At 50.1% G+C, this 27,895-nt stretch overlaps 2 protein-coding genes and 1 non-coding gene across 13 annotated transcripts; 1 reads left to right on the forward strand and 2 right to left on the reverse strand.

The window, feature by feature from the left end:
• MED24 (mediator complex subunit 24) lies at positions 1-27,092 on the reverse strand. 11 transcript variants are annotated; one of them, XM_042256714.1, is made up of 27 exons: positions 26,746-27,092; positions 24,405-24,593; positions 24,235-24,317; positions 14,354-14,392; positions 13,928-14,001; positions 13,330-13,562; positions 13,130-13,186; positions 11,571-11,682; positions 11,292-11,442; positions 10,874-10,987; positions 10,360-10,407; positions 9,670-9,752; positions 9,295-9,381; positions 8,895-9,006; positions 8,276-8,418; positions 7,725-7,762; positions 7,201-7,283; positions 6,694-6,872; positions 6,471-6,570; positions 5,986-6,161; positions 3,227-3,491; positions 2,789-2,970; positions 2,532-2,622; positions 2,131-2,230; positions 1,141-1,221; positions 723-871; positions 1-562 (listed from the first exon to the last, which is right to left on the reverse strand). In XM_042256714.1, exons 2-27 carry the CDS (start codon positions 24,532-24,534, stop codon positions 446-448), a joined length of 3,027 nt encoding a protein of 1,008 aa, XP_042112648.1. In that variant the 5' UTR covers positions 24,535-24,593; positions 26,746-27,092; the 3' UTR covers positions 1-445. The 11 variants fall into 11 exon arrangements, with proteins under 11 accessions (XP_042112648.1, XP_027830392.1, XP_042112649.1 ...); XM_027974591.2 differs by lacking the exon at positions 26,746-27,092 and adding an exon at positions 25,009-25,055 and having other exon boundaries at positions 24,405-24,543; XM_042256715.1 differs by lacking the exon at positions 26,746-27,092 and adding an exon at positions 25,009-25,055 and having other exon boundaries at positions 24,405-24,572.
• Positions 7,363-7,466, reverse strand: LOC114117100 (small nucleolar RNA SNORD124). Its single transcript, XR_003590890.1, has one exon. It is a non-coding gene; the product is annotated as a small nucleolar RNA SNORD124 (small nucleolar RNA).
• Positions 21,614-22,525, forward strand: LOC101106344 (large ribosomal subunit protein eL6-like). The gene has a single exon (XM_042256719.2). It carries the CDS (start codon positions 21,634-21,636, stop codon positions 22,495-22,497), a length of 864 nt encoding a protein of 287 aa, XP_042112653.1. The 5' UTR covers positions 21,614-21,633; the 3' UTR covers positions 22,498-22,525.
• Positions 27,093-27,895: the final 803 nt, after the last annotated feature.

Consider the following 27,895-nt stretch of genomic DNA (forward strand, 5'->3'; position numbering starts at 1 on the left):
TATAAAGGGATCCACGAGGTCTTTATTTACAACTGAGAGGAGGCAAACACACCTCATGTAAAAAAATATATATACATATATATACACACACACACAGACACACACACCCCGCACCCATAAAGTTCCTTGGAGGTAAGTCCACTCTTGGAAGGGGGACAAGCAGGCGGGTGGGGGTGAGGCGGGGGTGTTGAAGAGCCTGCTCTGAGTTAAGAAGCAGGCTGCGCACGCACATGAGGTACTGACAGTGGGGAGAGGAAATTATGAAAGAAACTGGGAGCCGTCCTGGAGGTCAGAAGTCAGGAGCAGGGGGAACGATCTGGAAAGCGACCGGGGGAGGTTACGTCATGTGGACGTGAGCAACGATGGCTCATCGTCCTGCAAGCTCCCTTCTGAGGCGCACAGGGCTGGAACGCTCCCGCCAGCCCCCGTGGCCACCCCAGGCCCCTCAGAGGGCGGCGATGGCTTTGGCGGCCACCTGGCGGCCCAGGGGCAGGCTGAGGTCCGTGATGGCCAGAACCACCTTGGGGCTGGACATGGCCGACACCTTCACCAGTTCTGATACCTGTCAGACAGACAGCTGCTGAGCGGGGTGGTGGTGGGCGTGATGTCTGGGGGAACAAGCCCCTCCCCACTGGCCACTGGACCCTGAGCTCTCCTGAGACTTGCTGACCCGCTCTGAGCTAGAGGGGGCCGGCTGGGGCCCGCAGGGGTGGGACACTCACGGTGGTGAAGGGCATGAACTGCAGGATGCTGCCTCGGCCGCCCTGCTCCAGGCAGTCCACGCACTCTTCCATAAACCACTGCACGAACTGCGTGTGGGGGCCAGCGGTCCGAGAGCCCAGGATGGAGGAAATGAGCAGGAACAGGTTGGCTAGGAAAGAGGGGGGCAGGAGAAGAATTCCGTGAGAAGGGCTTGGGAAGCAGTCAGATTCCGGGAGAAGAAAGAAGTGCCAAGGGGGTCCCCAAAATGGGGACATCAGAAAGAGAAAGCACTTAAGAAAGCTGAGGGCGAGCCAGAGAAGGACTCGATGGGGGCCTGGGGGAGACAGGAGAGCTGGCGGCCAGGGGAGATGGGCCAGAGGTGACGAAGGGAATGAGGCAGAGGAGACGAGGCTCGGGAACCAGGGTGGGAGGCCTCACCCAGGACTCGGTTCAGTGGATCTCTCATGTTGACTGTGTGGAGCTGGGAGGCCGACAGGGAGCTGCTCATGGACCGGTCAGCTGTGGGGACAAATGAGGGAGCATAGAGGAAATGGCCTCTTGTAATCAAAACCACTGTCCCAGGGGAAGCTCTCACCCCTCAGGAGTGGAGGGCCCACCCAGAGAGGTCCTTGGGTCCAGTCACATGGGCCCCAAACACAGACACCCCCACAAGCAGATAAGAGAGAAGAACTAATGTTAGGTCAGCGCCACCAGGCACCAAGCTGCAGGCTGTACACGGGTGAAACCGATAAATCCGCACATCTCCGTTTTACAGACAAAGAAGCAGAGGCTAAGATTCGCTAAGTAACTAGCCAAGAGTCACTAACCAAGTAACTAGCCAAGGGGTCTGTGCGTGGCAGACCCTTCATCTTTCCTCTTCTTAAGCACACTGGTCCCCTAATCCCTCAAGGCCCCAGAGAACCTCCAGCCTCAGGAGAAACCTCTGGAAACAGGAAAAACTAAACACCACGGGAGACCCCTTGGCAGGGAGGCGTGAGGACATCTAGGGAAGCAGGTGGGGGAGGGCTGTTCTCCTGACAGGAAGAGTGGGGAGCAGTCCAGCCCCAGTCCAGGCTGCTCCAGGCCTCAGGGCCCATTTCAGGGGAAGGAAGGTCAGGGCTGAGTCAAGGGCACAGTCTGTGCCTGAGGCAGTGAACTCACTGGGGTGAGGGGTGGGGAGGGGTCAGCTGTGCACCCTGGGCTTGGCTGAGATCTGGGTAGGACAGAGCCAACCCTGAAGGAGAAAGCACAGCAACCTCTAGGGTCTCCAGGGCAGGAAACCGAGCAGCTGGAGGGGCAGACTGGGGCAAATGCCCACCACACTCCCTTGGCCCAGCCAGAGGGACGCTGGGGCCAGAGCAGAGCGCCTCTCTGCAGGCGTGAGCTCCCAGAAAGGAAGCGGCCGCCTGGCTCTGTCCACACACTCACTGGGACTCGAAAGGATATTTGCATCTTCCTCATTGGAGCTCAGCAGGCGCATCAGCTTCGAGGGCTGCATGTCGTCCAAGGGGAAGAGGCTGATGTAATCCTAAGGGGCAGAGGAGTCACGTCACCACCCCTGCACCCTGACATCTCCCAGGATGAGGGAGGCAGCTGGAGTTCAGCTGGGAATCAAGTCCCCACAGGCCGCAGGCAGTATCTCCTGGGGGGCACCTTCCCTCTCGCCACCCTCCCCCCACCCTAGGGAGAGACACTCCCACGCAGTCACCCAATACAGTGGCCCAGGGGCAGGAGCCATGCCTGGCTGCCTGTGCCCAGGAAGGCGCCTCTTAAAAGAAAGGCTCAGCACACGTCTGTGGGCAAGGGAACAGGAAGGGGTGCCCTCCTACCTCAATGTCTTCCCGATGTCTCTTCTTTTGGCGGGAGGATGCCTGTCCCTTGTGGGAGGAGTAGGAACTCAGGGCACACCAGACGGCCAGCCTGGCAAAGGGGTCCAGGAGATGGGGGGAAAATCAAAGGGGGCTTCTGTGCCCGTTGACCAGGCCCCACCCGACAGGGCTTCCCCGCAGTCCAGCTTCCGGGCTGGGGCCCAGGCGGGGCACCCAAAACCAGGCTGGGGGACTGGAGGCTCCGCACAGAACCCTACTTGGCGAGAGCGGTGCCAGGGGGGTCCATGAGGCTGTGCCACTTGGAGGAGTCAGTGAGCAGGCCTGGCAGGATGTGGCCCAGCAGGACCAGGGTCACCTGCTGCATGTCCAGACAGAAGATGGAGTACAGCAGCTCCACTGCCCGCAGTGTGTACTCCTTCCGTGTCTCCTTCAACAGCTCCTGGGGGGGCAGGGGAGGGGGACCCAGGAGCTGAGGACCCTCAACACAGGGCAATGACATCCCACAGCTCCCCTCAGAGCCCAGGAGCGCCCCAGGTGAGGAATGGCCTCTGGAGCCCAAGGAACCTTCTTGAGCTGGGATTCGCCAGGCTGAGGGTTGGGGAGCCAGCCAGCCAGACCTAGCTCAGTCTCATCAGGCCTGTCTCTGGCAGTCTGAGGATGCCTGCTCCCACAGCCCACCCCCAGCACTCCCGTACCTTAATCAGGTTGTTGCAGAACCAGTAGACACCACCCATGTGCAGCAGGGTGTCGAAGATGTGGATGGAGCGGCTGTCCACCCATCCCTTCTCCAGCACCTTAGCAAATATGTCCGTCAGCACCTCCTTGATGGGCCGCTTGGGGGGCAGCAGGTTCCAGTAGGGCATGGTGTCCATGCCCGTGGAGGGAAACTTAATCTGCGTGGCGGTCTGCTGCAGCACGTCCGCACACATGTGCTCCAGGATGGAGCTCATGATCACCACCCTGGGGGGGGGCGGGGGAGGGCCAGTGGTACAGGTTCAACAGAGGGGGTGGGAGTCGGGGCGGAAACACCCAGGCCCCACTCCTCCCAGGATTAGGGTTACGGAACCAGGAACCGGGAAATCAGCCTCATTCTGTGCTGAGGGAGGGAGGGGACAAGAGGAAGTTGCAAACCCTGAGCAGATGTGACCCCACCAGCCCTGTGCCAGCACCGAGCCTACAGGGGGTTGGTGGGCACTTGCCTCTCGGGTCATTTCAGCAATATATTCATACTTTTTTTTCCTCTCTCAGTCTCTCCCTCCAACTTCCCCACCCTCCAAGCCCGGGCCTGCCAATCCTCTGGCGTCAATATTGATAAATACAATCACTTCCCTCTAGGCTGTGCTCGAGGGGGGTTCCCCACCCGGCCTTGGCTTCCTCCCAAAGTAAACTGTTACTTCCAGGACAGGGGCCCAAGGGCTGCCCCACAAGACTCTTCCCGGCCCTTGGTAGCTGGGCAAATGTAAGTACATCCAGGAATTTCCTCATGACAGGAGTCTCTGATGGTGAATGCAGGTCTGGGCCTGAGAGCTAACCGTTCAGGGAACACTGCATGGCTCTGGGAAAGTCACCACGACTTTCATAGCCACTTTTCCCACCTGCAGGATGGAGCCATAGATTTCCCAGACAGCAGTTAGGGTGCTCACAATCAATTATATCAAAGAAAATAGTCCCTGATTTGTGGGAGGAGGATGAGGAAGGAGGGGAGGAACAGAGAAGGAGGCAGGGGAAAAAGACCCTCCCGATCTCATATCAGCTGTGTTTCCATTTTTTCCCTTAAAAGACATTTTGATGGCTACCTTGCGGGTCATCACTCATAACTTAATGTTTGGTGCAAGCCCACATTCATAGCAACACTAGTCACAACAGCCAAGAAGTGCAAGAAACCCATGTGTCCATCAGCTGAGGAACAGATAAGCAAAATACAACATATACATACAATGGAATATAATCCAGCCTTTAAAAAGCAAGAAGTCCTGACACATGCAACGGTGTGGTTGAACTCTGAGGAACATTACACAAAGTGAGACATGCCCGCCACCAAAAGATGAACGTGATATGATTTCACTTATATAGTAAATTCACAGAAACAGAAGCTAGGGTGGCGGTTGCCAGGTGCTTGGGGAAGGACAGAAAGGGGTGGTGTTTAATGGGTCCAGGGGCTGGGGTAAAGACAGGAAGGGGTGTTGTTGGTCCAGGTTCAGAGCTACAAGATGGAAACATTCTAGAGATGTTTCACAACAATGTGAATATACTTAACACACTACTGAACCCTACCGCTGGACCTGGTGGTACAGTGGAGAATCCACGCACCAGTATAGGGGACACAGGTTCGATCCCTGGGCTGGGGAGATTCCACATGTCTCAGAGTAAAAAAGCCTGTGTGCCACAGCTACTGAAGCCTCCAGACTCTAGGGCCTGAGAGTCACAACTGCTGAGCCCAAGCGCCCTATACAGCCCACACGCCACAACGAGCGGCCACCACGATCGGCCACCACGATGAGAAGCCCGTGTACTGCAATGAAGAGTAGTCCCAGCTCACCACAACTAGAGAAAGCCCACGTGCAGCAACAAAGGCTCAGCAGAGTCAGAAAAAAATAAAAATGAGCTGTTATCTTAAAAATGGTTAAGGTGGTAAATTTTAGATCATGTATTTTTTTACCACAATGTTTTAAAAAAGCTTACTGGATGGGTAAACAAACCCACACCCCCTGACTCAACATAGCTGAAGTTGCTAAGGAGGTCTTCCAAGTCTCTGAAAAGTCCAGGGAAGAAAAAGTCACAGAAGAGGGGGTGGGGGCAGGGTAGGGAGGGGGTGGACAGGCCCACAGCCTGTAAACACTATAGAGGGGCTCTACAGCTCCTAGAGAGGGACAGAGCTGAGATAAGACTGTTCCCACCAGCAAGCACCTGGGACTCAAGCTCTCCGAGGGCAGGAATCCTGGCCGTTTGGGGTCTGGAGTTTGGCACACACACAGCAGATGCTGGATTATAAACACGGCCGGCAAGAAGACACATACAAGCACTGCTGAGTCAGTGAGTGAAGATGTGATTGAGAATGTGAGTGAGCAGGCAAGTGGCATGTCTGGGGAGGTATGAGAAGAGGGGTAACTTCCCTGGTGGTGCAGTGGTTAAGAACCCACCTGCCAGTACAGGGGACACGGGTTTGACCCCTAGTGTGGGAAGATTCCACGTGTCTTGAGCGACCAAGTCCGTGTGTGCCGCCACACAAGAAGCCACCGCAGTGAGAAACCCACACGCCACAACCAGAGAGTGGCGCCTGCCCGCCGCCGCTAGAGAAAGCCTGCGCACCGCAGTGAAGACCCCATTTATTCATTGTACGCTACATAAATAAATGACTGATTTTTCCAAAGAGGGAGAGAGAGGAGGAGGAAGAGTGGTTACTGGAGGGGCTGACTTCTCACCACAGACCTGCAGAGTTCAAGAAGGGACCGACCTCTCGTTGTAGAACTGCAGCGTGTTCTCGCTGTACAGCGGCCCTGCCAGCTGGCGGATCATCTGCAGCGACTTCTCTCGCTCGTCCAGTCCCAGCATCCGCACGTGCGCCACGAGCCAGGCCACAGCGCACACTGCCAGGCTGCACACCTTCCCCTTGATATTATCTGTGATTTTCTGGGCGAGGGAAAAAGAGTGACTGGGGCCTCTCGCGCCCTCCCTGGCCATCACTTTCCCCGGCCTCCGTGAGCAACTCAGCAGAGCAGTGGGGTCTGGGGCCACGTCCAAGCCTCTTTTCACCACAAGTCTGATTTCCCCAAAGTCACCTGGTGAGAGAGGGTAGCTTAGACTATGACTACAGGGGAGGCCAATGCCCACACACGGGCTTCTGGAGGAAGGGTCGTTTTGTTTTTATGAAATGTAGCAAACTATCAAAGACTGGCTGTGCCTTAGGGAAGAGGGAAGGCTGCGGAAAAGAGGAGCTACCTGGATGGACTCGAAGGCTAGCACCCCATTCTCCCAGGCGTTGAGGATTTCCAGGATGGCCGCTGAAATGTTGAGACAGGCTTCGTGCCACTTCATCTGCCTACATGGGGATGGGGGTGGGAGAAAACATCACCACAGGGGTGGGCGGGCGTGGGCGGGGCTGAGGGAGAGGGCCCAAGCCTGCCCCCACCACCACCCCGGGGGCAGGCGCCCAGCCACTGACACGAGCTTTATCTCCGAGGAGTTGTTGAGCAGAGCCACCAGGGACTCCACTTTGGTGGAGTCGGGCCGGAAGCAAGGGTGATCGGGGTTCAGGATTTTGCCCTCCTCGGGCATGCATGTCTGCATCCAGGTCTCAAAGAAGAACACCTCCCCTCCTGTGTTCGACTCGGACAGGATCACCTGAGAAAGGAGGGGTGGGGGGCACAGCAGCCTGGACCTCGTGTCCTGCCCACTGGTTTGGCCCTTCCCAGCCTGAAGAACTGGGGACTAACTGGTCTAAGGGAGAAAGACAGGGGCTCTGCTGCCACCTGGTGGTGCGTATGGCACTCAGGAAACGACAAGGGAGCATCTACTGACTGGGGCGCTGGCACCTGATTTTCTGCAGCCAGGAGAACTAACTGGCCTGGGACCCAGACTGGGGGCAGGGGTGAGGTGGGAAGTTATTGGTTGCTTATGTCTCCTTTATATCCACTTGGTGCCCCAATCCTGACCGCTCCCCCTCACTTACCTCTGAGCCATAGGTCTGGGCCACGTGGCACAGCATGAGGAAGGAGATGTCAAAGAGCAAGGCTCGAACCGAGGCCGCCTTGGCTGTGAAGGATGAGAAGGCTGACCCCACGGCCTCAGGCATGGGCCTGAAGGCCTTGGCTGGGTCGCCAGGGGCTCAGGAACTACCTCAAGGAAGGTCAGGGAATGAGTGGCTCCTTCAAAGCTCTGAGGCTCAGAATCCTTTTCTTGAGTTTCAGTTGGAACATCATCCCTTCCTTGGAACCAAAGACTCCTAAACCCTCCTTCCCCCGCAACACCTGACCAAATCATTATGCTGATGGAGAGACACAGACGGTGGTGTGGGAAGAATGCTTTTCCCAGCATGACCCTCTTTTGAGGCTCCCCAAAAGCTCCAATCAGTCATCCCCAGGGGAGCACACAGCCTCCCCAGGATGAGCAAAGGCATCCTCTTCCTCCCCTGTTCTCTCCCCCCACACCCCTCCTTCAGCGCCCCCGGGTCTGCAGTGTGCAGAGCTGACTTACTGCTCTCTTCGCTGCGGTGTGTCGTGAATTCGTTCAAACTGTGGAAGGAATGGAGACAGGTGGCATCAACCAGGGTGAGGGCTGAGCAGCGGCTGGGGTCGGGGGCTCTGCCCACTCGGAGGCGATCAATGGAGTCTGAATTGTGGGTTCAACTTAAAAGGAACACCACTGCTACAGAGACAAGAACTCTTTCTATTTTTAAAAGATTCCAAGCCCTAGAGAACTGCTTGCTGAATGGAGCCATGTTCTATACATCAAATTCCAGGTCAATCCAAAAGGTCAGCAGAATGTGAGAGCCCCTTATTAATAAGTGGGTATGAAAGCAGTCTCTCCCCATCACTGCTCAACACCTCGACGCCTCACCAAACACCTCCTCCGCACCAGCCTTGGCTGAAAAACAAAACACTCTTCACTTCAGAAAACCAGCCCTTCCCCAGTCTCCGGGTAGGATGCTCTGCCCTGGCATGTCTGCGGAGACCTTGCCCTTCTTCTGCCCTCTCCTCCTTCGGACATGCCTCCCAGACCCTGGTCAGGGGCTCAACCTTTCTTACTTGATGAATTTCCGGGCAAAAGACTTCAGCTTCCCAGTGGCAGCGGCAGCAGCCAGCAGCAAGTCCAGGCTCTTCCCGGACAGCATGTGGCCCAGGACGCCCAGCAGCCCCTCCGGGGACTTGGAATGGTCTGCATCCATCGTCTGGGGACGAGACAGGACACCAGTCCTGGAGAACACTGAACTTCCCAGATACAGCCTAGCCGCAGTTTCTTTCTCTGCCTGTCTCCATTCTATGGGAGACCACGACTTACAATTTACCCTACAACTGACTCCAAGCTGGAACTCTGTTCCTTGAATCCTCTGCTCTCAGATCCACCCTTCTCAATTAGACTGGGGTGAGGGCAGTGGGGTCAGTGTGAGCCAGACTGGGGTCTCTCTGCTGAGAGACTCGGCACTGTTTCCACATAAGCAAGCAAAGCACCCACCACAGCGCCAGGCTGACTGGCGATGCTCAACACACACTTGTTTCCAGGACACTTCCCTCACCTTCCCCCTTTCTCAGCTTCCAAAGAAAATAAAAGAGAGAGAGGTCTGGGGCCTGTTTACTCATCTGGCAGTAGAGGGAACCTAGAAAGAGGGAAGGGCTGACCCTGGTGGCCAGGGATGGGCGAGCTCACTTTCAGGATGTTGGTGACTGTGGGCTCCGCACGGAGGATCAGCCCGGGGTTGGGCTGGATGTTGGCATTTTCATCTGACTTCAGCTGAGGGGCGTGCTCCCGATCTGCTTTGCTGTAGCCAGGACCAGTTGGTCCAGAGAAGGTAAGAGGAACAGAGATGAATTCCTGACACATACCCTAGTCCAGTCCAGAAGCAAAGGAGGATGACAGTTAAAACCCTGACAGTGCAAAACCCTGGTCTGCAGAAATCAGCGTCTCTTGTCCCTGGCAACCCTTAGCATGGTTCCTGTCACCCACAACCAAACTCTAGACAGGAGAGAAAAGGCACCCAGCGGCCCAGGCTGGACACGAGGCAGGTGGTCAAGGGGCCCTTGGGCCAGGCCAGGGAGTTCCCACTTACCGCTTGGCCATGAGGTTGTTCATACTGGCCTCAGACAGAAGCCCCTGCTTGCTACATTCTTGCAGTAGGAAATTTGTACAGTCACAGCTGTGAGGGAAAAAGATGATGGGGGATGGGATACAACATCCCTGGGGCATGTTGCAGGGATTACTGGGTGGTGGGGGTGGGAAATGAGGCCCTGCCCGAGGAAGAACACTGTGAGCGCCTGAGGGAAGGCACAGGGGCTTGGGCATTCAGCAACCATGGAGTAGCTGCCTCCTGCCTCTGCCAAGGGGAACGAACAAGCAGACGGTCCCCTGGCACTGACGGGGAAAAAAGGGCGGGGGAGAGCCAGAACTCCTTCCAGTAAAGCCAGGTGAGCAGGGGGCCTCGTACTTGCAGCGCTGGTCGGCTTTGTCCAGCAACGGTGTGAGCTTCAGCAGGAACTCGAAAGCTGTATTGACATCCTCAGTAAAGTCCTGCCAGAGTAAAGTAAAGCCAGAAATTGCCATCTGGCTTCCAGGCCCTCCGCTCCACCCACGGCCTGCACTGTAGGCTCACAAGGACACACTGCTGGGTACAGTAGCCAACAAGTCGGCTGTGCCCACCGCTGGCTTCCAGCAACCGAACGGGAATAGTGTGGGGTGTCAGTGTCCTGTACCCTGGCCCTGGGACTCCGGCCCTGGGCATCTCAGGCACCCTCGCCTCCAGAGCAGCCTGGCTGCCTTCTGTGTGTGGATGCGCAGAAGCTCAAGGACGGCCCCACCTCCAGCCCGCCTCCTTACAAGAACACACTGCTGCCCAGCTCGGGCCACACGACTCTTCCCTGGCCCTTTTCTCCAGAGCAGAACCAAGGATTCACCTGTTCCCATGCCCACTCCCCATTTCTTTTTTTTTTCTTATTTGACTGTGCCGGGTCTCACATGCAGCACGTGGGATCTTTAGTCGTGCATGCAAACTCTTAGGTACGGCATATGGGATCTAGTTCCCTGACCAGGGACTGAACCTGGGCCCCCTGCATTGGAAGTGTGGAATCTTAGCTGCTGGACAACCAGGAAGTTCCACCATCTCATTTCTGTAACTCACCTTGTCCCCATGGGAGTATTTCTTCAACTTCACCAAAACTTGTGGAATCTGGAGGGTGAGGCGGGAGAAAAACAGGAAGCTCAATCTCCTCTCTCTCTCACCCAGAACGAAAGGCACACTCCCTGAGTCCCCCTCTCTGGGTGGAGACAGGGCCGCTCCTGCCCTGGGAGTGACAGCATTCTAAGAGCCAGATCAGACATGCCGGTGCTCAGCCTCAGAGCCTGGGAGCCCCGCTTCCACGGCTCAGTGAAGAAGTGCCCTTTGTGAGAGTGGGCTCCCAGAGCTGCCCCACGCCAACCTGGCTGAGGACTGCTCTCATGGCACCTGTGTGCCAAGACACAGAAGAGGCCTGCCAAGCGGGCAGAAGAGCCTTGGGGCTTTTGGATAACGGGGGACCTGGCAAACTAGGCATGAAGCTGGAGGGGAGAAACCTGGGGCAAAGGTCCAGGGGGTTGCCGCCCCTCCTGAGAACCATCCCAACAGTGGCTCTCTGTGGCTCCCATAGCCCAGGTACCTTGAGGAAGGTGAAAGCTGTCCACTTTAGCTCCCCTGTGCCCTCAGGAGACTCAATGAGCCCCACGAAGCAGGCTTTCCAGATCTCCAGAACAAAGAGTGGGGTGGGGATATGCTGTGGGAAGAACCAAGGGTGAGGAAGAAGAGGGTGCCCATCCCACTCCAGTCTCCTGACCCTTGGGGATCCGGCAGGTCAGAGCCAGGCAGCACAGACACCTCCCTGACTCCTGAGCGAGAGCCTGGGACGGCAGGTGAGACAGCAGAGCCATTCCACCAGACAGAACCACCACAACGGGGATCCATGATCCGCCACAAAGCAGGAGAGACCCTGCGTCTCCCAGGAAAGGCCAGAAGACTCCTCCCTCCTGCTGCCATGGCCAGCCCGCGGTGGGGACAGAGAACCCACCCCGGCCCCCCACCTGCATGCGCTTCACCATCATCAGCTGCTCCACCAGCGGCTGCGTCTCGCCGGTCAAGTTCATGGTGCCCTCGAGCAGGACCACCGCGTGGACCGTGGGAAAGCCAGTCTTGTGCAGCTGCTCAGAGTGCACCGACAGCATGGTGGGGATGCTGAGGGGACAGAGTGCAGGGGGCGAGGCGGTGAGGGCAGAGGCGTGGGGGCCAGGGGCCACGTCTGCCCTCCCACCCCCGCAGCCCTCCGTCCCTCCCTTCCCCGGGGTCACCCCCAGCGCGGGTACCTCCTAATGAGCGTGCCACACTGCTCAGCCTGGCTCCGGAGCTGGGGGTTGCTGAGATTGGCCAGGATCTCTCCAAGCTTCAAGAGACAATGCTCGATGGCCGTCCAGGAGGCTGGCAGAGAGAGGAAATGCGGAGGAGGATGGGAACCTGAGGAGAGGGAGAGACTGGCCCCAAACCCCACGGCCCACAGAACCGCGTGGGGAGGCTTCCCCTAAGGATGGCATGGAGGCTGGGGACCTGAGGGCAGCATGCACTGTTTCCAGAAGGGGGGGTGAGCACTAATGATGAGACCACTAGAAACGACTCCCAGAGGCCCGACTTCTAGGGGGCGCCCGCAGCTGACTTCAGAGACTAGGCACAACAGAACACAGGCAGTGAGAGAGAGAGGCCCAGCGGGCTTGCAGTCCAGCGGCCGGAACAAGCAGCTGGCCCCGAGTCACTGCAAGAGTGGGCCAGCCTTGCAAGTGGCTGCTGCTCTCCACCCCAGTCAAGCTGGAGGCCTAAAGAGCCTCTGTGTTCAGCCGCTCCCCGTCTGGGCCTTTGCTCTCGCTGGGCCCCTCCGAAAAGCCCCTCCACTCACCTCTGCCTCTCACACTCTCACTGTCCTTTAAGTCACTGTTCAAGCCCCAGCTCCTCTAACAACTTACCCAACAGTCCAACCCACTGATCTCCTACTCCTAAATGCCTGAACTCATGGTCTACACTGCAGAGTTTAGCACTTAATTGTAAGTCATTTATCCTAGTTAACACTTCCAGAGGGTCAAATGATGAATAATGACACCAACTAGCCCATTAACCTCCATGTAGCATAGTGGGGAAAAAAAGAAGAAAAAGATAAGACCTGAGAGCCAATAAAATTAAGTCAAAAATTCATTCATTTTTCAGCCAATAAACATTCAGCAAGTGCTCAAGATAGATAAGAAACCGTCCACAGAGCCCACTTTTTCATAGTGATCATCTTTCTGGACTTCTCACAGGCAATAAACCACATTTTCAGAAGTGATAAATACACGAATCCTAGAACTAGTTCTTCAACCAGGTCCTAAAGATCTATCTGGGTGTAACCCATTCCAGCACTCTCATTACAAAGAACAAGAGTTCCTTCCGTGATCCCAAGCCTCATCACCAAGACTGTGGTCTCTGGGCCCCATGTCCAGCAATACCCGTCCTCCCTCCCACCAAGTCATCTGTCTGATCCCTGGGCTCTGGAGGGTTCCAGGATTTAATATCTGCACTTGAGTTGAGAAGCAAATGGCACAACAGGCCCGACAGCAGACCGGTACTGCATTTAAAGGGATCTTTTAGGCAACACTCAAACACAAACGTCATTTGCTTTCAGAGGATGAGTACAAACACATGGAGACAAACACAAGGATGGATGGTGTGCTTGTCTTGTCCGCTCATTTTTTCCATGAATACTAGATGCTAGCCTTGCTCCCCACTAGCAGGTACGCTCGTTGAGGGCAGGGACCCTGCCACATGCTCCTTTGGTAGCCCCCCACCCCCCACCCCCAGCACCTGGCACAGTGCTGGGCATACAATAATGCTCAGTAAATACCTGTTGGTTGATTGGCTCGGGTGCCACCCTGCCCAAGTCCCTGGGATGTATGCAATGCTTATGGGGAGAAAAAAAAGGAAGTGGGATGATTTCAGATCCTCCTGGAAAAAAGTGGGATGGCATCCTGCCTCTCCCCTCTCAATTAAAGACCTGGCTATGGGAGTGATGGCGGGTGGGGCTCAAGGAACCAGGGGACATACAGGCCTCCTCCAGTTTGGCGATATGGAGCAGGGCCCGGTTCTTGGTGCTACTGAGAGTCTTCTCCAGGCGTTGCAGGCACATAGCAAGCTGCTTCTCTCCGGCCGCTGGGGTGCCGGCCTCTAGCCCCTCCCGGAGCCGCTCTGCAGAGGCCGCAGTACAGCGCAGCAGCCAGTGGAGGGCGCTGAGCAGGGCCCGGCACAGCCCGATGCACTCCTCCGCTTTGCCGTGACAGCTACCAGGAAAGGATGCAAAATCTGTCTCCGCTCCAAAGGCTGAAATCCGACCCACACCCATGTTCCCCAGAGTGCCTGGCCCTCCCTTACTAGGGAAGAGACTTGGGAAGCTAGCAAAGTCCTGGGGAAGACTGCCCTGTCGGCTTCTACTGGATAAGATTTCAAATGAGCTACTCCAAATAGAGCAGAGGCATTTTAGCCCTAAGAGAATAAGTAGAAAAAGACGGGGATGGGTGGGTGCAGAAGAGCAAGGCGGGGACAAGTGTGGGAACCCACAGAGATGGTTTGAGCCTGCGTGCCAGGAGCTTCTCCTCTACACTCAGTTAATGCTGGAAGGTTGCAAGCCCCTCGCTCCTGCCGTTACCTCAGTCGGTCACAAAACATGTCCATGATATCCAGCAAAGCCTGGACACACAGGTCCCGGGAAAAGTCATCGAACTGTGGAGAGAACAAAGGCGATGCGATGGAGTGTCCCGCTCACCCCACCTCCCCGTCTCCCACATGAGGCAGCTGGCACCTTCAGGAGCCCTGCTCATCTTTCCTCCAACCCCAAGATTCACACTCGGCATCCTTTCAGTGTTGGAAATTGGCTCCTAGTTGCCAGCCCCCACTTGCCATGATCCCCCACTCTCTCATGGAAGGCGGCCATACCAGCCAGAGGTACGCTGTGCTCATGGTCCAGGCCCAGAGGTCACATGATCGGAGCAGTCAAGGAGGTGGGCCCCCATGTGTCACCACCGTATCTCTGTCCCCTGCCCCCCATCCAGGCTGTGAGTGGCTGTGGTCGTACCTTGCTGATAGCTGTGAGAACGGAGGAGTAGGACACCATCTGGAGGGAAAGAAGAAAGATAAAGTTCAGACAACCAGTGTGTGCAATCGAGAGGAACAAACATTGACACTTAGAGTTGCTGCAGCTATCTGAAAATCTCAACCCCTTCAAGAGGCCTTCAAGCCCCAAAGACAGGCAGTAACACCAGGCATTGTGCCCATCCTTGCTTCTGTCAAATTCACTGTGACTGACAGCACCAGCATAAATGGGGGGATCATTTGGGGATTCAAAGGGGCCGTGTTTCATGCCTGCCTGCCGCTCACTGTTCACCACATAGCACAAGGTCTGATTGCTGGTGGGCAGAAGAATGGAAACACGTGAGGTCGTGATACTGCTATAACTCCAACCAAGAGTGATTTTATTTGGACAAGAACTGGAGACATACAAACTGTTCCCTCAATGAACAGGTAGCATTTACACTTTGAAATTGGTAGTGGAAATTTCATTACACACACTCATTCTCTAGGATGCCTCTGGGACATCACCCAAAGCTGAAATCCTCCTCAGTGCTCTAAAGTCAAAGTGAAGTCGCTCAGTCGTGTCCGACTCTTTGCAACCCTGTGGACTGTAGCCCACCAAGCTCCCCTGTCCATGGGATTCTCCAGGCAAGAGTACTGGAGTGGGTTGCCATGTCCTTCTCCAGGGGATCTTCCCGACCCAGGGATCGAACCCAGGTCTCCCACAGTGCAGGCAGACGCTTTAACCTCTGGCTCTAAGCAATCCCCTTAGACCTGTCATGACACCATGGACACCTGATGCCCACCAAACTAGAAGCTCCTTGAGGACAGTCTGTGTGTCTTCATTCTACAGTGTCTGCAGAATGAAAGTAGAAACACACCCTCAGAGCAATATTTCCCAAAGTAGCTTCCAAAGCTGCACTGTCCAGTAGGGAAGCCACCAGCCAGCCACACTTGGCTGTTTAAATTAATTAAATAACATTACAGATGCAATTCCTTAGTCATACTAGCCTCATTCCAGGTGCTCATCAGCCACATGGGGCTAGTGGCTACTGTACTGGACAGTGCAGATATAGAACATTTTTTTTAGTATTTTTATTTATTTGGCTGCACTCGGTAGAATATTTTTATCATTGTAGAAAGTTCTATTGGCAGATGTTGCTCCAAAGGGTCCTCAAGATGTTAAGAAATTTTATACATGCACACACATACACAGAGCTTCTGTGTGATATGAGTTTGAGAAACTCTGAAATAAACATATACAAAGAGCTAGCTTTAAAGAAAAGGGTTCTTTCAGTAAAGAGCTTTCTTTATTGTAGGACTCCTCTTACCCATTAGTGTAACTTGTACACAATAAAAATCTCTAAGATCACTGGAGATGAGGCAAGCAATACTTTTCCAACTTATTTGACCAAGGTATCTCATTTAACAGAACTGCAAGGCATATTTTGCAAAATGCCACCTGAACAGTGAGCTCCCTGAGAATAGAAACGGTGTTAAATTTATGTTTCCCAAGAACTTAGCCCAAGGACTATCACAGAGTAGGTCCTCAGGAAGTTTTTATTGCTTTCGATTGACGAATTCTAGTAACTAGCATTCTAAAAAAACTTTTACCTTAACACAATTTTCTATTAGTAAAACCGACTTATCACCATTATAAGATCGGAGATGTAGTTCAAAAGAAATAATCTGGCCTGAATTAAACCAAACTTTACCAATAGCTTTTAAGTTGTTGTATTTTAAAAAAATAATTATAGCATGCTGATCAAATATGAATAAGACTACAGAAAATAGTTCCAACTCTACACTCAAAGTCAGTGGCAAAATATATCAAAATAAAAAGCAGAATACAATGATAGAAACTGTCAGGCTAATCACCTGCCTCATAGAAGAAGAGAAATTTCCAAAGATTTAAAAGAAAGCTAAGTCACCCTCAGTGACTCAGTATGGTGAATTTTACATGCTTGGCAATGCCTCCCATGTATAATTTCTCCATCACGTGAACAGGCTGCTCTCCGTTCAGACATTTTTTAACCAGTATTCTTGGATGAAGAGAAGCAAAACACACAGAAGACTTAAACACACAAATTACTGTTTAGTGCCACTCTCAGTGGGTCATGCTGTGAAGCCATAGTTGGTGTCTGACAGTGGCCAGAAAGTTGGGAGCCTGCCTGGGCAGGATGACTGTAACGTTCCAGGCGAGTGTTTGTTTATTTATAACTGATGTCCCCATAGCAAGAGCTTGGCAGTGAACTGAACCTTGCTGGATACCAACCTGAAGGGGGAGCTGGACATTCCCACTGGAAACTGACCCCAAACTACAAGAGGAAACCCCCAAATCTGTACGTTTAAGGGATGCCATCAGTTACTACCAATTTATGGTCTCCAAATTGAGAATTTTGTTCCGTAAATTTCTGCTAACAGTATCAAGAGAGCCCTGCTACTTCAGAGACCTAAAAATACTTTCCACATGGTGAACTGTTTTTCACAGCAGGACTTATAACCTATCCCAGTCCTAATATATCTACCAACACAGAAGCTCTAACCTACCACCAGCCCCCAAGGCTGGAGCCCATCTACAAGGCCCAGAGCACACCTGGCCGGCCCAGAGGGACCCTGCAGCTGCTCTCTAATCCCCTCTCTCTTCTTCATATTCAACGCCCTCAACTGCTCCTAAGTGCCCTCTACATGCAGAGATAGCACTGGACCAAAGAGCCTCTTGACTCTGAGGGGAGAATAAATCACTAATTTTGCACTGCACTTTGTAAGTCAGGGAGGTCTTTCAAATATATTTATTTCTCACTCACTGGTACTTCAGCCTCCACCCTCTCTTGCCTTTCCCATCAGTTTACATATCTCAAGATTCTTCTATTTTTACAAGAACCTCCCGCAGACCATATACTTCCAATTAACCACCACACTCTCTTCAGTCATAAGGGTTCTCTACCCTTTACCTCCCCAGCTTCTGTTCTCAATGTGACCCACTCCAATCACTTCTGTCCTTACCACCACTGCGTGACTCTCTCATTAAGCTCATCAACAAACTTGTTGTCAAACCCCATAGATACTTCTCAGTTCGGATCTCACTGACCTCTCAGCAGCATCTCACACCAGGAAACACCTCCTCATCCTTCGGCCCTCCCCTCCCTGGGTTTTTCCTTTTTTCTTTTTTTGTATTTTCTTGGCCACACTGCACAGCATGTGGGATCTCAGTTCCCCGACTAGGGATCAAACCTGCGCCCCCTGGAATGGAAGCTCAGAATCTTAACCACTGGACCCCCAGGGAGGTCCCCCTGGGCTTTTCTTAATATCACACCTTCTTGCTTTCCTTCTTCCCTCACTGGTCCCTTCTTTGCAGATTCCTATGAGGAATTATTTTCCTCTGTATGTTCCTGAAGTGTAACTGGTTCCTTAGAAATATGGCTTTGGTCACTTCTTTGTTCCCTCTGCATGCTTTCTGGGTAAATCTCATCCATGCCCATAGCTCCCATTATCACCTGCGGCGGACAACTCCTAAACTGCCACGCCAGCATCCACCTCTCCTTCTGTGTCTCCAACACTGATGCGCAGCTGCGTACTGAGTGTCCACTCTTGGAAAACCCACACAGGCACCTTCCATGAAATTGAGGCCAGAATCAAATAAGGCATCTCCCCCCTTACCTGCAACCAAACCCTGACAGTGTCTTCTCCCACTGTCTCCCTGAGATCCCATCAGCCATCTGATATCCGAATCAGAAACTAAGACGCTAGCCTTGACTTCTTCCTCTCCTGCACACCCTTCATCTAATTAATCACCAAACCCTGCCAGTACCACTTCCTAAATTGTTCCTGAATTCATCTTTTTTTTTTTTTCCCTGCTGCCACTTCTCAAGTTTAAGCCAGTATCATCTTTTACCTAAATCACTGCAACAGCAGAAATCAAGGGCTGGCAAATGACAGCTTGCAAGCTAAATCTGGTTCATCACCTTTTTTTTGGTAAATAAAGTTATGTCAGGGCACAGCCTCATCCATTTATTTATATGTCACCAGTATGTGCTTCTGAGCAATAATGATAGAACAGTGGTAACAGAGACCATACGGCCAGCTAAGCTGAAAGTATTTACTATCTGGTCCTTTACAGAAAAAAAAAGCCACACTAAACTGTCTCGCTGCCTTCTGTCTTGCCTCCCTCCAACTCATTCTTCAAACTACAACTGGAGTGATCTCTCCAAAATTAACCTACGAATTCCCCAAATCTACAAAGTCGAGGAAACTCCAATCAAAATGCAATAGGCTTTTTTAAGAATTTAACTTGATTCTAAAATCTGACTGGAAAAGAAAAATGCCTGAAAACAGCCAAGACATTTTGAAAAATAAAACAACTAAGGGAACACTTGCCTAACAAGCATCAAAAATGCTTCAAAGGTACAGTAATTAAAATAGTAAAGCAACAGTCCAAGAAAAGACAAATATGTTAATGAAATATACTAGAATGTCAAGAGATAGACTCTCAACTATCAGAGAATTTAAGATATAAAAAAGAATGGCTTATTCAATTAAAGCAGTTAAGCCAATTGTCTATCTATTCAGAAAAATAAATAAATTTGGATCTCTTCCTCATATCAGAATAAATTCTAAATGAGTTAAACGAAGTGAAGTGTTGGCAGAAATTAAAGATTATATTTTGTTCCTTGGAGAAGGGAAGCACTTATGAAAGACAAAAGTCATAGAGAGGAAAAAAGGCAATTAAATCTGAAAACAAATACATTTTCAAAATTCTAGGGAACTCCCTGGTGGTCCAGTGGTTAGGACTCTCCACTTTCACTGCCAAGGGCCTGGGTTTAACTCCTGTTTGGGGAACTAAGATCTTGCAAGCCACATGGCACTACACTCCAGGCAAAAAATAGAAATAAAATTCTGCATGCTAAGAAAAGAAAACAAGTTTAAAAACTGATAGAAAGAAAATTTAAAACATAAATAACAGACAACAATTACAAGTTACAACATATTAAAAGACACCAAAATCAGTAAGTAAGAATTCTTGGGGTGATGAAAATGGTCTGAATTGATTGCAGTAATGGTTGCACAATTCTAAATATACTAAAAATCAGTGAACTGTACATTTTAAATGCATAAAATGTATGGTATGTGATTTATGGGCTTCCCGGGTTTCTCAGTGGTTAAGAATTTGCCTGCCAAGCAGGAGATGCAGGTTTGAACCCTGGGTCAGGAAGGTTCCCTGGAGAAGGAAATGGCAACCCACTCTAATATTCTTGCCCGTGAAATCCCATGGACTGAGGAGCCTGGTGGGCTACAGTTCATGGGATTGTAAAGAATCAAATATGACTAAAGCAACTTACCACTTACGTACACACACAAAATTGTTACTTAAAAAATAAAGAAAACAAACTAATGATAGAAAATTGGGCAAATGAAATTCATAATTCACAGAATATATACAAAGAGCCAATAAGCATTTCAAAAAATACACTCATCATCACAATCGTGGAAATACATCTTATAATATGTTGTAATTTTTTGCCTCTCTGGGGAAAAAAATGTTAAAAGATTCAACACTGGAAAAGGTGTGGAGAAATACTCTCAAGCACTGGGGAGCAGGTGTAAACTGAGAGAATCATCTTTTGAGAGCAATTTGCAGGATCTATTATAATTTAACACATGCGCACTCTTCAAACCAGCAACTCCATTTCTGTGTATCTATTCTAGGGAAACAGTGCCAGATATGCAGAGAGGTTAAGTATAAGAACATTCAATGAAACACTGATTATAACAGTAAAAAATTTAAAACCACCACCACCTGACCTGCCTCTTGAGAAACCTATATGCAGGTCAAGAAGCAACAGCTGGAACTGGACATGGAACAACAGACTGGTTCCAAACAGGAAAAGGAGTACGTCAAGGCTGTATATTGTCACCTGCTTATTTAACTTCTATGCAGAGTACATCATGAGAAATGCTGGGCTGGAAGAAGCACCAGCTGGAATCAAGACTGCCAGGAGAAATATCAATAACCTCAGATATGCAGATGACATCACCCTTATGGCAGAAAATGAAGTGGAACTAAAAAGCCTCTTGATGAAAGTGAAAGAGGAGAGTGAAAAAGTTGGCTTAAAGCTCAACATTCAGAAAACTAAGATCATGGCATCTGGTCCCATCACTTCATGGGAAATAGATGGGGAAACAGTGGAAACAGTGTCAGACTTTATTTTTGGGGGCTCCAAAATCACTGCAAATGGTGACTGCAGCCATGAAAAAAAGACGCTTACTCCTTGGAAGGAAAGTTATGACCAATCTAGAGAGCATATTCAAAAGCAGAGATATAACTTTGCCAACAAAGGTCCATCTAGTCAAGGCTATGGTTTTCCAGTAGTCATGTATGGATGTGAGAGTTGGCCTGTAAAGAAAGCTGAGCGCCGAAGAATTGATGCTTTTGAACTTTGGTGTTGGAGAAGACTCTTGAAAGTCCGTTGGACTGCAAGGAGATCCAACCAGTCCATCCTAAAGGAGATCAGTCCAGGGTGTTCATTGGAAGGACTGATGCTAGAGCTGAAACTCCAATACTTTGGAAACCTCATCCGAAGAGTTGACTCCTTGGAAAAGACCCTGATGCTGGGAGGGATTGGGGGCAGGAGGAGAAGGGGACGACAGAGGATGAGATGGCTGGATGGCATCACTGACTCAATGGACATGAGTCTGAGTGAACTCCGGGAGTTGGTAATGGACAGGGAGGCCTGGCGTGCTGCGATTCACAGGGTCGCAAAGAGTCAGACACGACTGAGCGACCGAACTGAAATTAAGTATATATGGAACAGTACACAGCAGTTAAAAAGAACAAGGTAGGGACTTCCCTGGTGGTCCAGTGGTCAAGAGTCTGCCTTCCAGTGAAGGAGACACAGGTTTGATCCCTGGCTGGGGAACTAAGATCCTACATGCCAAGGGGCAACTAAGCCTGGGAACCACAACTAGAGAGCCTGCAACTACTGAGTCACAGTGCTCGAGAGCCTGTGCTCTGCAACTAGAGAAGCCTGAGAGCCAAAACTAGAGAACGTCAGTGTGCCACAGTGAAGACCCAGTGCAGCCAAAAAAACACACAGTAGATGAATATGTGCTAACATGGAAATGAGACTTGATGCCAAGGGGAAACAGGAAGCATAAGAACTACGTGCCAGATGAGGAATACTACTCAGCAAGTTTAAAAAAGGATGAACTACTGACATATACAATAACATAAAGCTCAACAACATTTATATTAAAAGAAGACAGAGCTCTTTCCCATCTTGTAAGATGGCGGGTGAAAAGGCTGAGAAGCCAGATACTAAGGAGAAAAAACCTGAAGCCAAGAAGGCTGATGCTGGCAAGAAGGCTAAAAAGGTGGAAAAGGTGAAGAAGGTTAAGAAGGGGAAGCCCCACTGCAGCCGAAATCCTGTCCTGGTCAGAGGAATTGGCAGATATTCCCGATCAGCCATGTACTCCAGAAAGGCCTTGTACAAGAGAAAATATTCAGCACCTAAATCCAAGGTCGAAAAGAAAAAGAAGGTTCGTGCTCTTGCTACTGTCACAAAACCAGTTGGTGGCGACAAGAATGGTGGTACGCGAGTGGTCAAACTTCGCAAAATGCCTAGGTATTACCCTACGGAAGATGTGCCTCGGAAACTGTTGAGTCATGGCAGAAAACCCTTCAGTAAGCATGTGAGGAAGCTGCGTGCCAGCATCACTCCTGGGACCATTCTGATCATCCTCACTGGGTGCCACAGAGGCAAGAGGGTCGTTTTCCTGAAGCAGCTGGGCAGTGGCTTGCTACTTGTGACTGGGCCTCTATCCCTCAATCGAGTTCCTCTGCGTAGAACACACCAGAAATTTGTCATTGCCACCTCCACCAAAATCGATATCAGTGGTGTGAAAATTCCGGAATATCTCACTGACACTTACTTCAAGAAGAAGAAGCTGCGTAAACCCAGACACCAGGAGGGTGAGGTCTTCGACACAGAGAGAGAGAAATACGAGATCACAGAGCAGCGCAAGGTTGACCAGAAAGCTGTGGACTCGCAAATTCTGCAAAGAATCAAAGCTGTCCCTCAGCTCCAGGGCTACCTCCGCTCTGTGTTTGCTCTCACAAATGGAATTTATCCTCACAAAGTAGTATTCTGAACTTCTTGCAAAGAACCTAATTAAATAACTTGTCATTTCAAAAAAAAAAAAAATTAAAAGAGGACAGAGCATTAAGAGTTAATACTAAACACGAGTTCATTTCTATGAAATCCAAATACAGGCAATATTAATCTATGGGTATAGAAAAAGGTGCTGAAGCTGAAACTCCAATACTTTGGCCACCTGATGCGAAGAACTGACTCATCTGAAAAGACCCTGATGCTGGGAAAGACTGAAGGTGAGAGAAGAAGGGGACGACAGAGGATGAGATGGTTGGATGGCATCACCAACTCAATGCACATGAGTTTGAGTAAATTTGGGGAGTTGATGACGGACAGGGGGGCCTGGTGTGCTGCAGTCCATGGGGTCGCAAAGAGTCAGACACGACTGAGTGAATGAACTAAACTGAACTGAATAGAAAACATTTAGTGGTTACAGGAAGATGGACTAGAAAGGGCACAAGGAAACTTTCTGGGAGAATGGAAATGGTTTATCTTATTTTGGATGTTAGCGACATAGGTATACAGTTACTAAAACTCAAGGTTAATTAAAAGGGAAAAATATTTTAATAAACCTTTCAAAATATCCACATTTATCTGAAAGGCTTATTAAAATATTCTTCCTTTTTCAAGCTAAATATCTGATGTGCAAGGCCAGATTTTATTCAGCTGAAAGAGCCTACTGCAACAACTGAATGCAGAAGCAGCTATGAGAATTCAGCTGTAATCTATTAAGCCAGAATTAAAGAGATCTGTAAAACAATACCACTTTCCTCACTCATTTTTGTTTTGGAAAATATGGTTACTTTTTCATTAAAACGTTATGTATGTTAATATACAATGGGTTTACTTTTTGTTACTTTTAAATACATAAGTATTTTTTTAATTTCTAAAGTGGTAAATATGAATAGATATAATACATATAAACAAAAGCTCTGCAGGAGTCTCAATTTTTAAGAGCATAAAATGTTCTAAGGCCAAAACTGCTACTCTAGCCATTGTTATTGTTTAGTTGCTAAGTGGTGTTCCAACTCTTTCAGGACCCCATAGACTGTAGCCCGCCAGGCTCCTCTGTCCATGGGATTTCCCAGGCAACAATGTTGGAGTGGGTTGCCATTTCCCTCTCCAGAGGATCTTCCTGACCCAGGGATCGAACCGGTGTCTCTTGCTTTGGCAGGCAGATTATTTACCACTGAGCCACCAGGGAAGCCCTACCGTACTCTAGCCATATCACGTTATTTTCAATTCCTAAATATCATGTGATGTTTGTCTCCCAACCATTGCATATTCTTTTCTCTCTGCTTTGTACACTCTCATCAATCTCCTTGGCTAATTCCCATTCAACACTCAAGTCTTGGTTTAAACATCACTTCCTCCCTGGTTGCTCAACCTGGGATTAGGTATCCCTCCCATGTACTCCCATAGTACTCTGTCCTATATCGTAATCCTATCCTGTGATTGACTGCTTATTCACATGCCTATATTACTCACGAAATACCTGTGCACTGGGACTAGACCTTGTTCACAGCTAAATCCCCAGGGCATATGTGAATATTTATTGATAGAGTAAATTAATGTAATATTCATCATAACCAATGGAGTATTATTATTTTCACAAGAAAACTGAGGCTCAGAGAAACGATGTGCTCAAACAAATTCACCTAGAAAATCTGAGCTGACAACTATATTCCAAGCCTTTCACCTTCAAACCCTGTCTGGAATAGGTAGAAGAGTTTACCTGGGAACTAATGGCATACTTCAGGTAAGACAGGATGAGAGGATTGGGGGAAGGTCCAATCATGGCCTGCTCCAGTAGCGCTTCTGCAAGGAGAATAACAAAGGAAGACTCAGTGGTACAACATTTCTGGGTTTAGCCCTCCCATCCTTCCTTCCTACTTCACTTAAGACCTGCTAGGTTGAGAATGTCCCAGGTGGCTCCTTTGGGAAAGAATTTCTTCATGTTGACTGCCCACTGGTAGTCACTCCATCGCTCCTTCCAAGCTTGCAAAATGGCTTGCTTCAGGTTCACCACCTTCATGATTTCACTCTGAGGAGACCGGGCCGGTAGCAGTCAGCCTTGAGGTTGGAGAAATCAAGCTAGAGAAAGGGAAAGGGATTCTGAAGGAAAGAACCCAGCGGGGAGATGGGGGTGGAGCGCAGACTTAGATGGAATGGAGTCGATATAGGAAGATTCAAGGGAAGTAGAACTACAAAGGAAAAAAAAGGGGAAAGGGGCAAAACAGGGATCCTATTAGGTTATTCCCACCTGAACATTCTTTAAACAAGAGCAGTAAGAAGAGAGTGTCAAAGGGGCTTAATACAAAGAATAAATGGGCAGTAAGGGGTTAAGCCAGTTCCGGTTGCCTAAATATGCCCTTAGCTCTGGCTGCGTCCCTCGGCCATTACTACCCCAAATCCAGATTTCTCCCCCTACTTCCTCCACCCTCCCCAACCCTGAAACTATAATTCCCTATTTCCTTCCCATCCATCACCTCCCCAAATTTAAGCCTACCGGACAATCTAGTTCTAGATTCTAGGTGTCGCCATTTTGGCACTTATGAAAGAGCTAGCTTTCTATTGGCTGACAGTAACAAACATGAGCCAATAGGAAGGCAGCGAGACACCGGTCACACCACTATGTCTTCTGGGAATTGCAGTTCCTTGGACTCAGCTAGCGCGGAAGCTACGAGAAGCTAGTCAGTCGGCATTGTTTCTCTCCTTGAGGGAAAGCTGAGTAGGAGCTGAGGATCTCGAAGACTCAGGAAGCTTAGGGAGAAAGGCTCTCAAAAGGCGTACGGCAATTAAGTTTCTTCCAGTGACATCATTGTCGACCGAGCATTTAAATCAAATTCTGACACCCTTTCATTGCCCGCTAGTTAGTAGGCTCAACACGGGTGTGGCATGAGTTCATCCATAGGTTTTCTCTTTCCTGGCTTTTTTTCCCCTCCGAAACCCCCGGATTTCCCAGAGTTGTTCTCCTTTCCGCAACTATGTTCCAAAGCAACACTGAGTCTCTATCAGCTGAACACACCTTACCCACCCCTTAACCCTAAAATGTTCTCTCAGAATCTCCTGGCCCAGCCAACTGCTTTACTAAGGGAGAAGCAAGGAGGAAACAGCTTTAGGAAATCGAAGATAAGAAAAGTCTAGGAACCTGTCACAATCAAGAGGGCCTAAGGAGACATGATGACTAAATGTAACTTGCTATCCTGGATGTGATCCTTAAACAGAAGAACCTTAGATGAAAACTAAACAATCTGAATAAAGCATGGACTTCAGCTAATAATACTGTATCAATGTCAGTTAATAATACTGTATCAATGTCAGTCATTAATTGTAACACCTACCATACTAAGTAAGAGGTTAAAGGGGTAGGGATTGAAAGTGAGGTATATAGGAAACCTCTCTATCTTTAATTTTTTCCTATAAATCTAAAACTAAAATTCTTTTTTAAAAAATGTTTCTTAAAAGCAGTATGATTATGGCAATGACGACCCTGTATGCAAGACAGGAAAAAAGACACAGATGTGTATAACGGACTTTTGGACTCAGAGGGAGAGGGAGAGGGTGGGATGATTTGGCAGAATGGCACTCTAACATGTATACTATCATGTAAGAATTGAATCGCCAGTCTATGTCTGACGCAGGATACAGCATGCTTGGGACTGGTGCATGGGGATGACCCAGAGAGATGTTATGGGGAGGGAGGTGGGAGGGGGTTCATGTTTGGGAAAGCATGTAAGAATTAAAGATTTTAAAATAAAAAAAAATAATAAAATTTAAAAAAAAAAAAGCAGTATAATTAGACTTCCCTGGTGGTCCAGTGGTTAAGACTCTGCCTGCCAATGCGAGGACATGGTTTTAGCCCTGATCTGGGAAGATTCCACCTGCCGAGGAGCAACTAAGCCCATGGGTCACAAATGCTGAGCCCAGGCTCTAGAGACCAAGGGCCACGATCACTGAAGCCCACAGGCCCCAGAGCCCACACTCTGCAATAAGAGAAGACACCGAAGTGAGAAGCCCACAGACCACAACTAGAGAGTAACCCCCCACTCACCTGAACTAGAAAACGCCTATGCTCAGAAACCAAGATCCAGCACAGCCAAACATAAATTAATTACTTTAAAAACATGATGTCTTGCTCTAACCTATGGAACCACATTATAGATAATTATGTCCAGTGTTTGCAGTATTAGCCTTTTTCCAACCCCCCTTCCCCAGTTAGAAGCCAAAAGTAAATGCTACCCACCTCTGACTCCAACAGCTGAGCCTCTCCACACACAGCCCTCATCCCTGTCCTGCCCTGTGGACAGATCGCCACTAACATTTACAACCAGAACTACATTTACAACTGGAACAAGGCAGTGTCCTGCCAGCCCTATTTTCAGCCCATACCACAAGGAGCCTCAGATCCCCATCCATGAATCCAAGCTCCATCGATATTTCCCAATCCCCATTCTTTGGTCACCCTTTAAGTGTCAGACTCAGTTCTCAGAGGGATGAATCTGGAAGAACAGTCCCCCTCAGACTCTGGAAGCAAACCTGCAGCTCTCCGGGCAAAGAATGACAGAATCCTGGGTGTCTGGAGCATAGTCTAAACAGGGAGACCAGAACTCCTGTTCTGAAGAGGAGAGTGCAGCTGGAGGAGACCCAGATCACATCCCTCTAAGGTCATGACTGCCTTCAGCTTCCTCCTTCCCCATAACCCACCCACAGCCCCCTCCATTCTGCTCCCTTTAGTGCCTGCCCAAGCGACACCGCTGGGGAATAATGTTTATACAAAACAGCTGCCAAATATGTGTAGCCAAAGCTTCCAAAGCAGGAAGGAGGGAGAACCTAGACTTCTCACACTTGACCTCCAAACTCCCCTCAGCCACACACATCGAAGCCGGCTACAGACCCTGTTTCTCAGCAGTCTCTCATGTACCTGGCTTCCCTGCTTCTCCCAGGCCCCCAACTCTACCTTCGCCCGCCTCCCTCCTCTTATTCTTTTGCTGTCACTGCAGCTCAGGGCTTCCCACCTTGACACATTCATGCATCCTGCAGCTCCACTCCCATCCCACAGAACCCAAACTGTCCTCTTAGAAAAAAGCTGTCAACCTTGTGACTGCTCCTGACTTGGTCCACATGGGAGTGGAGAATGTTTGGGCCCTGAGAAGAGTGGCATTCTGAACTCAGACCATGCCCTTCTGGCAGGAAGCTAGCAGACCTCTGGGGAGGGGTGCCTTCTCCCCCACTTTACAGTGGCAGAGAGGCAGCTTTTGTCATGAGAGCATCTGCCTTCCCTGTCCCCCACCTCTCACCAGCAGCTCTTTCTCTTGGTTTGGCAGGGTTTCCCCAAGGACTGGACTTCTAAGAATTTAAAAGGACACCCTTATTTATTTATTTATTTATTTAAT

This window comes from Ovis aries, chromosome 11, assembly GCF_016772045.2.
Source record: "Ovis aries strain OAR_USU_Benz2616 breed Rambouillet chromosome 11, ARS-UI_Ramb_v3.0, whole genome shotgun sequence".
Classification (NCBI taxonomy): domain Eukaryota; kingdom Metazoa; phylum Chordata; class Mammalia; order Artiodactyla; family Bovidae; genus Ovis; species Ovis aries.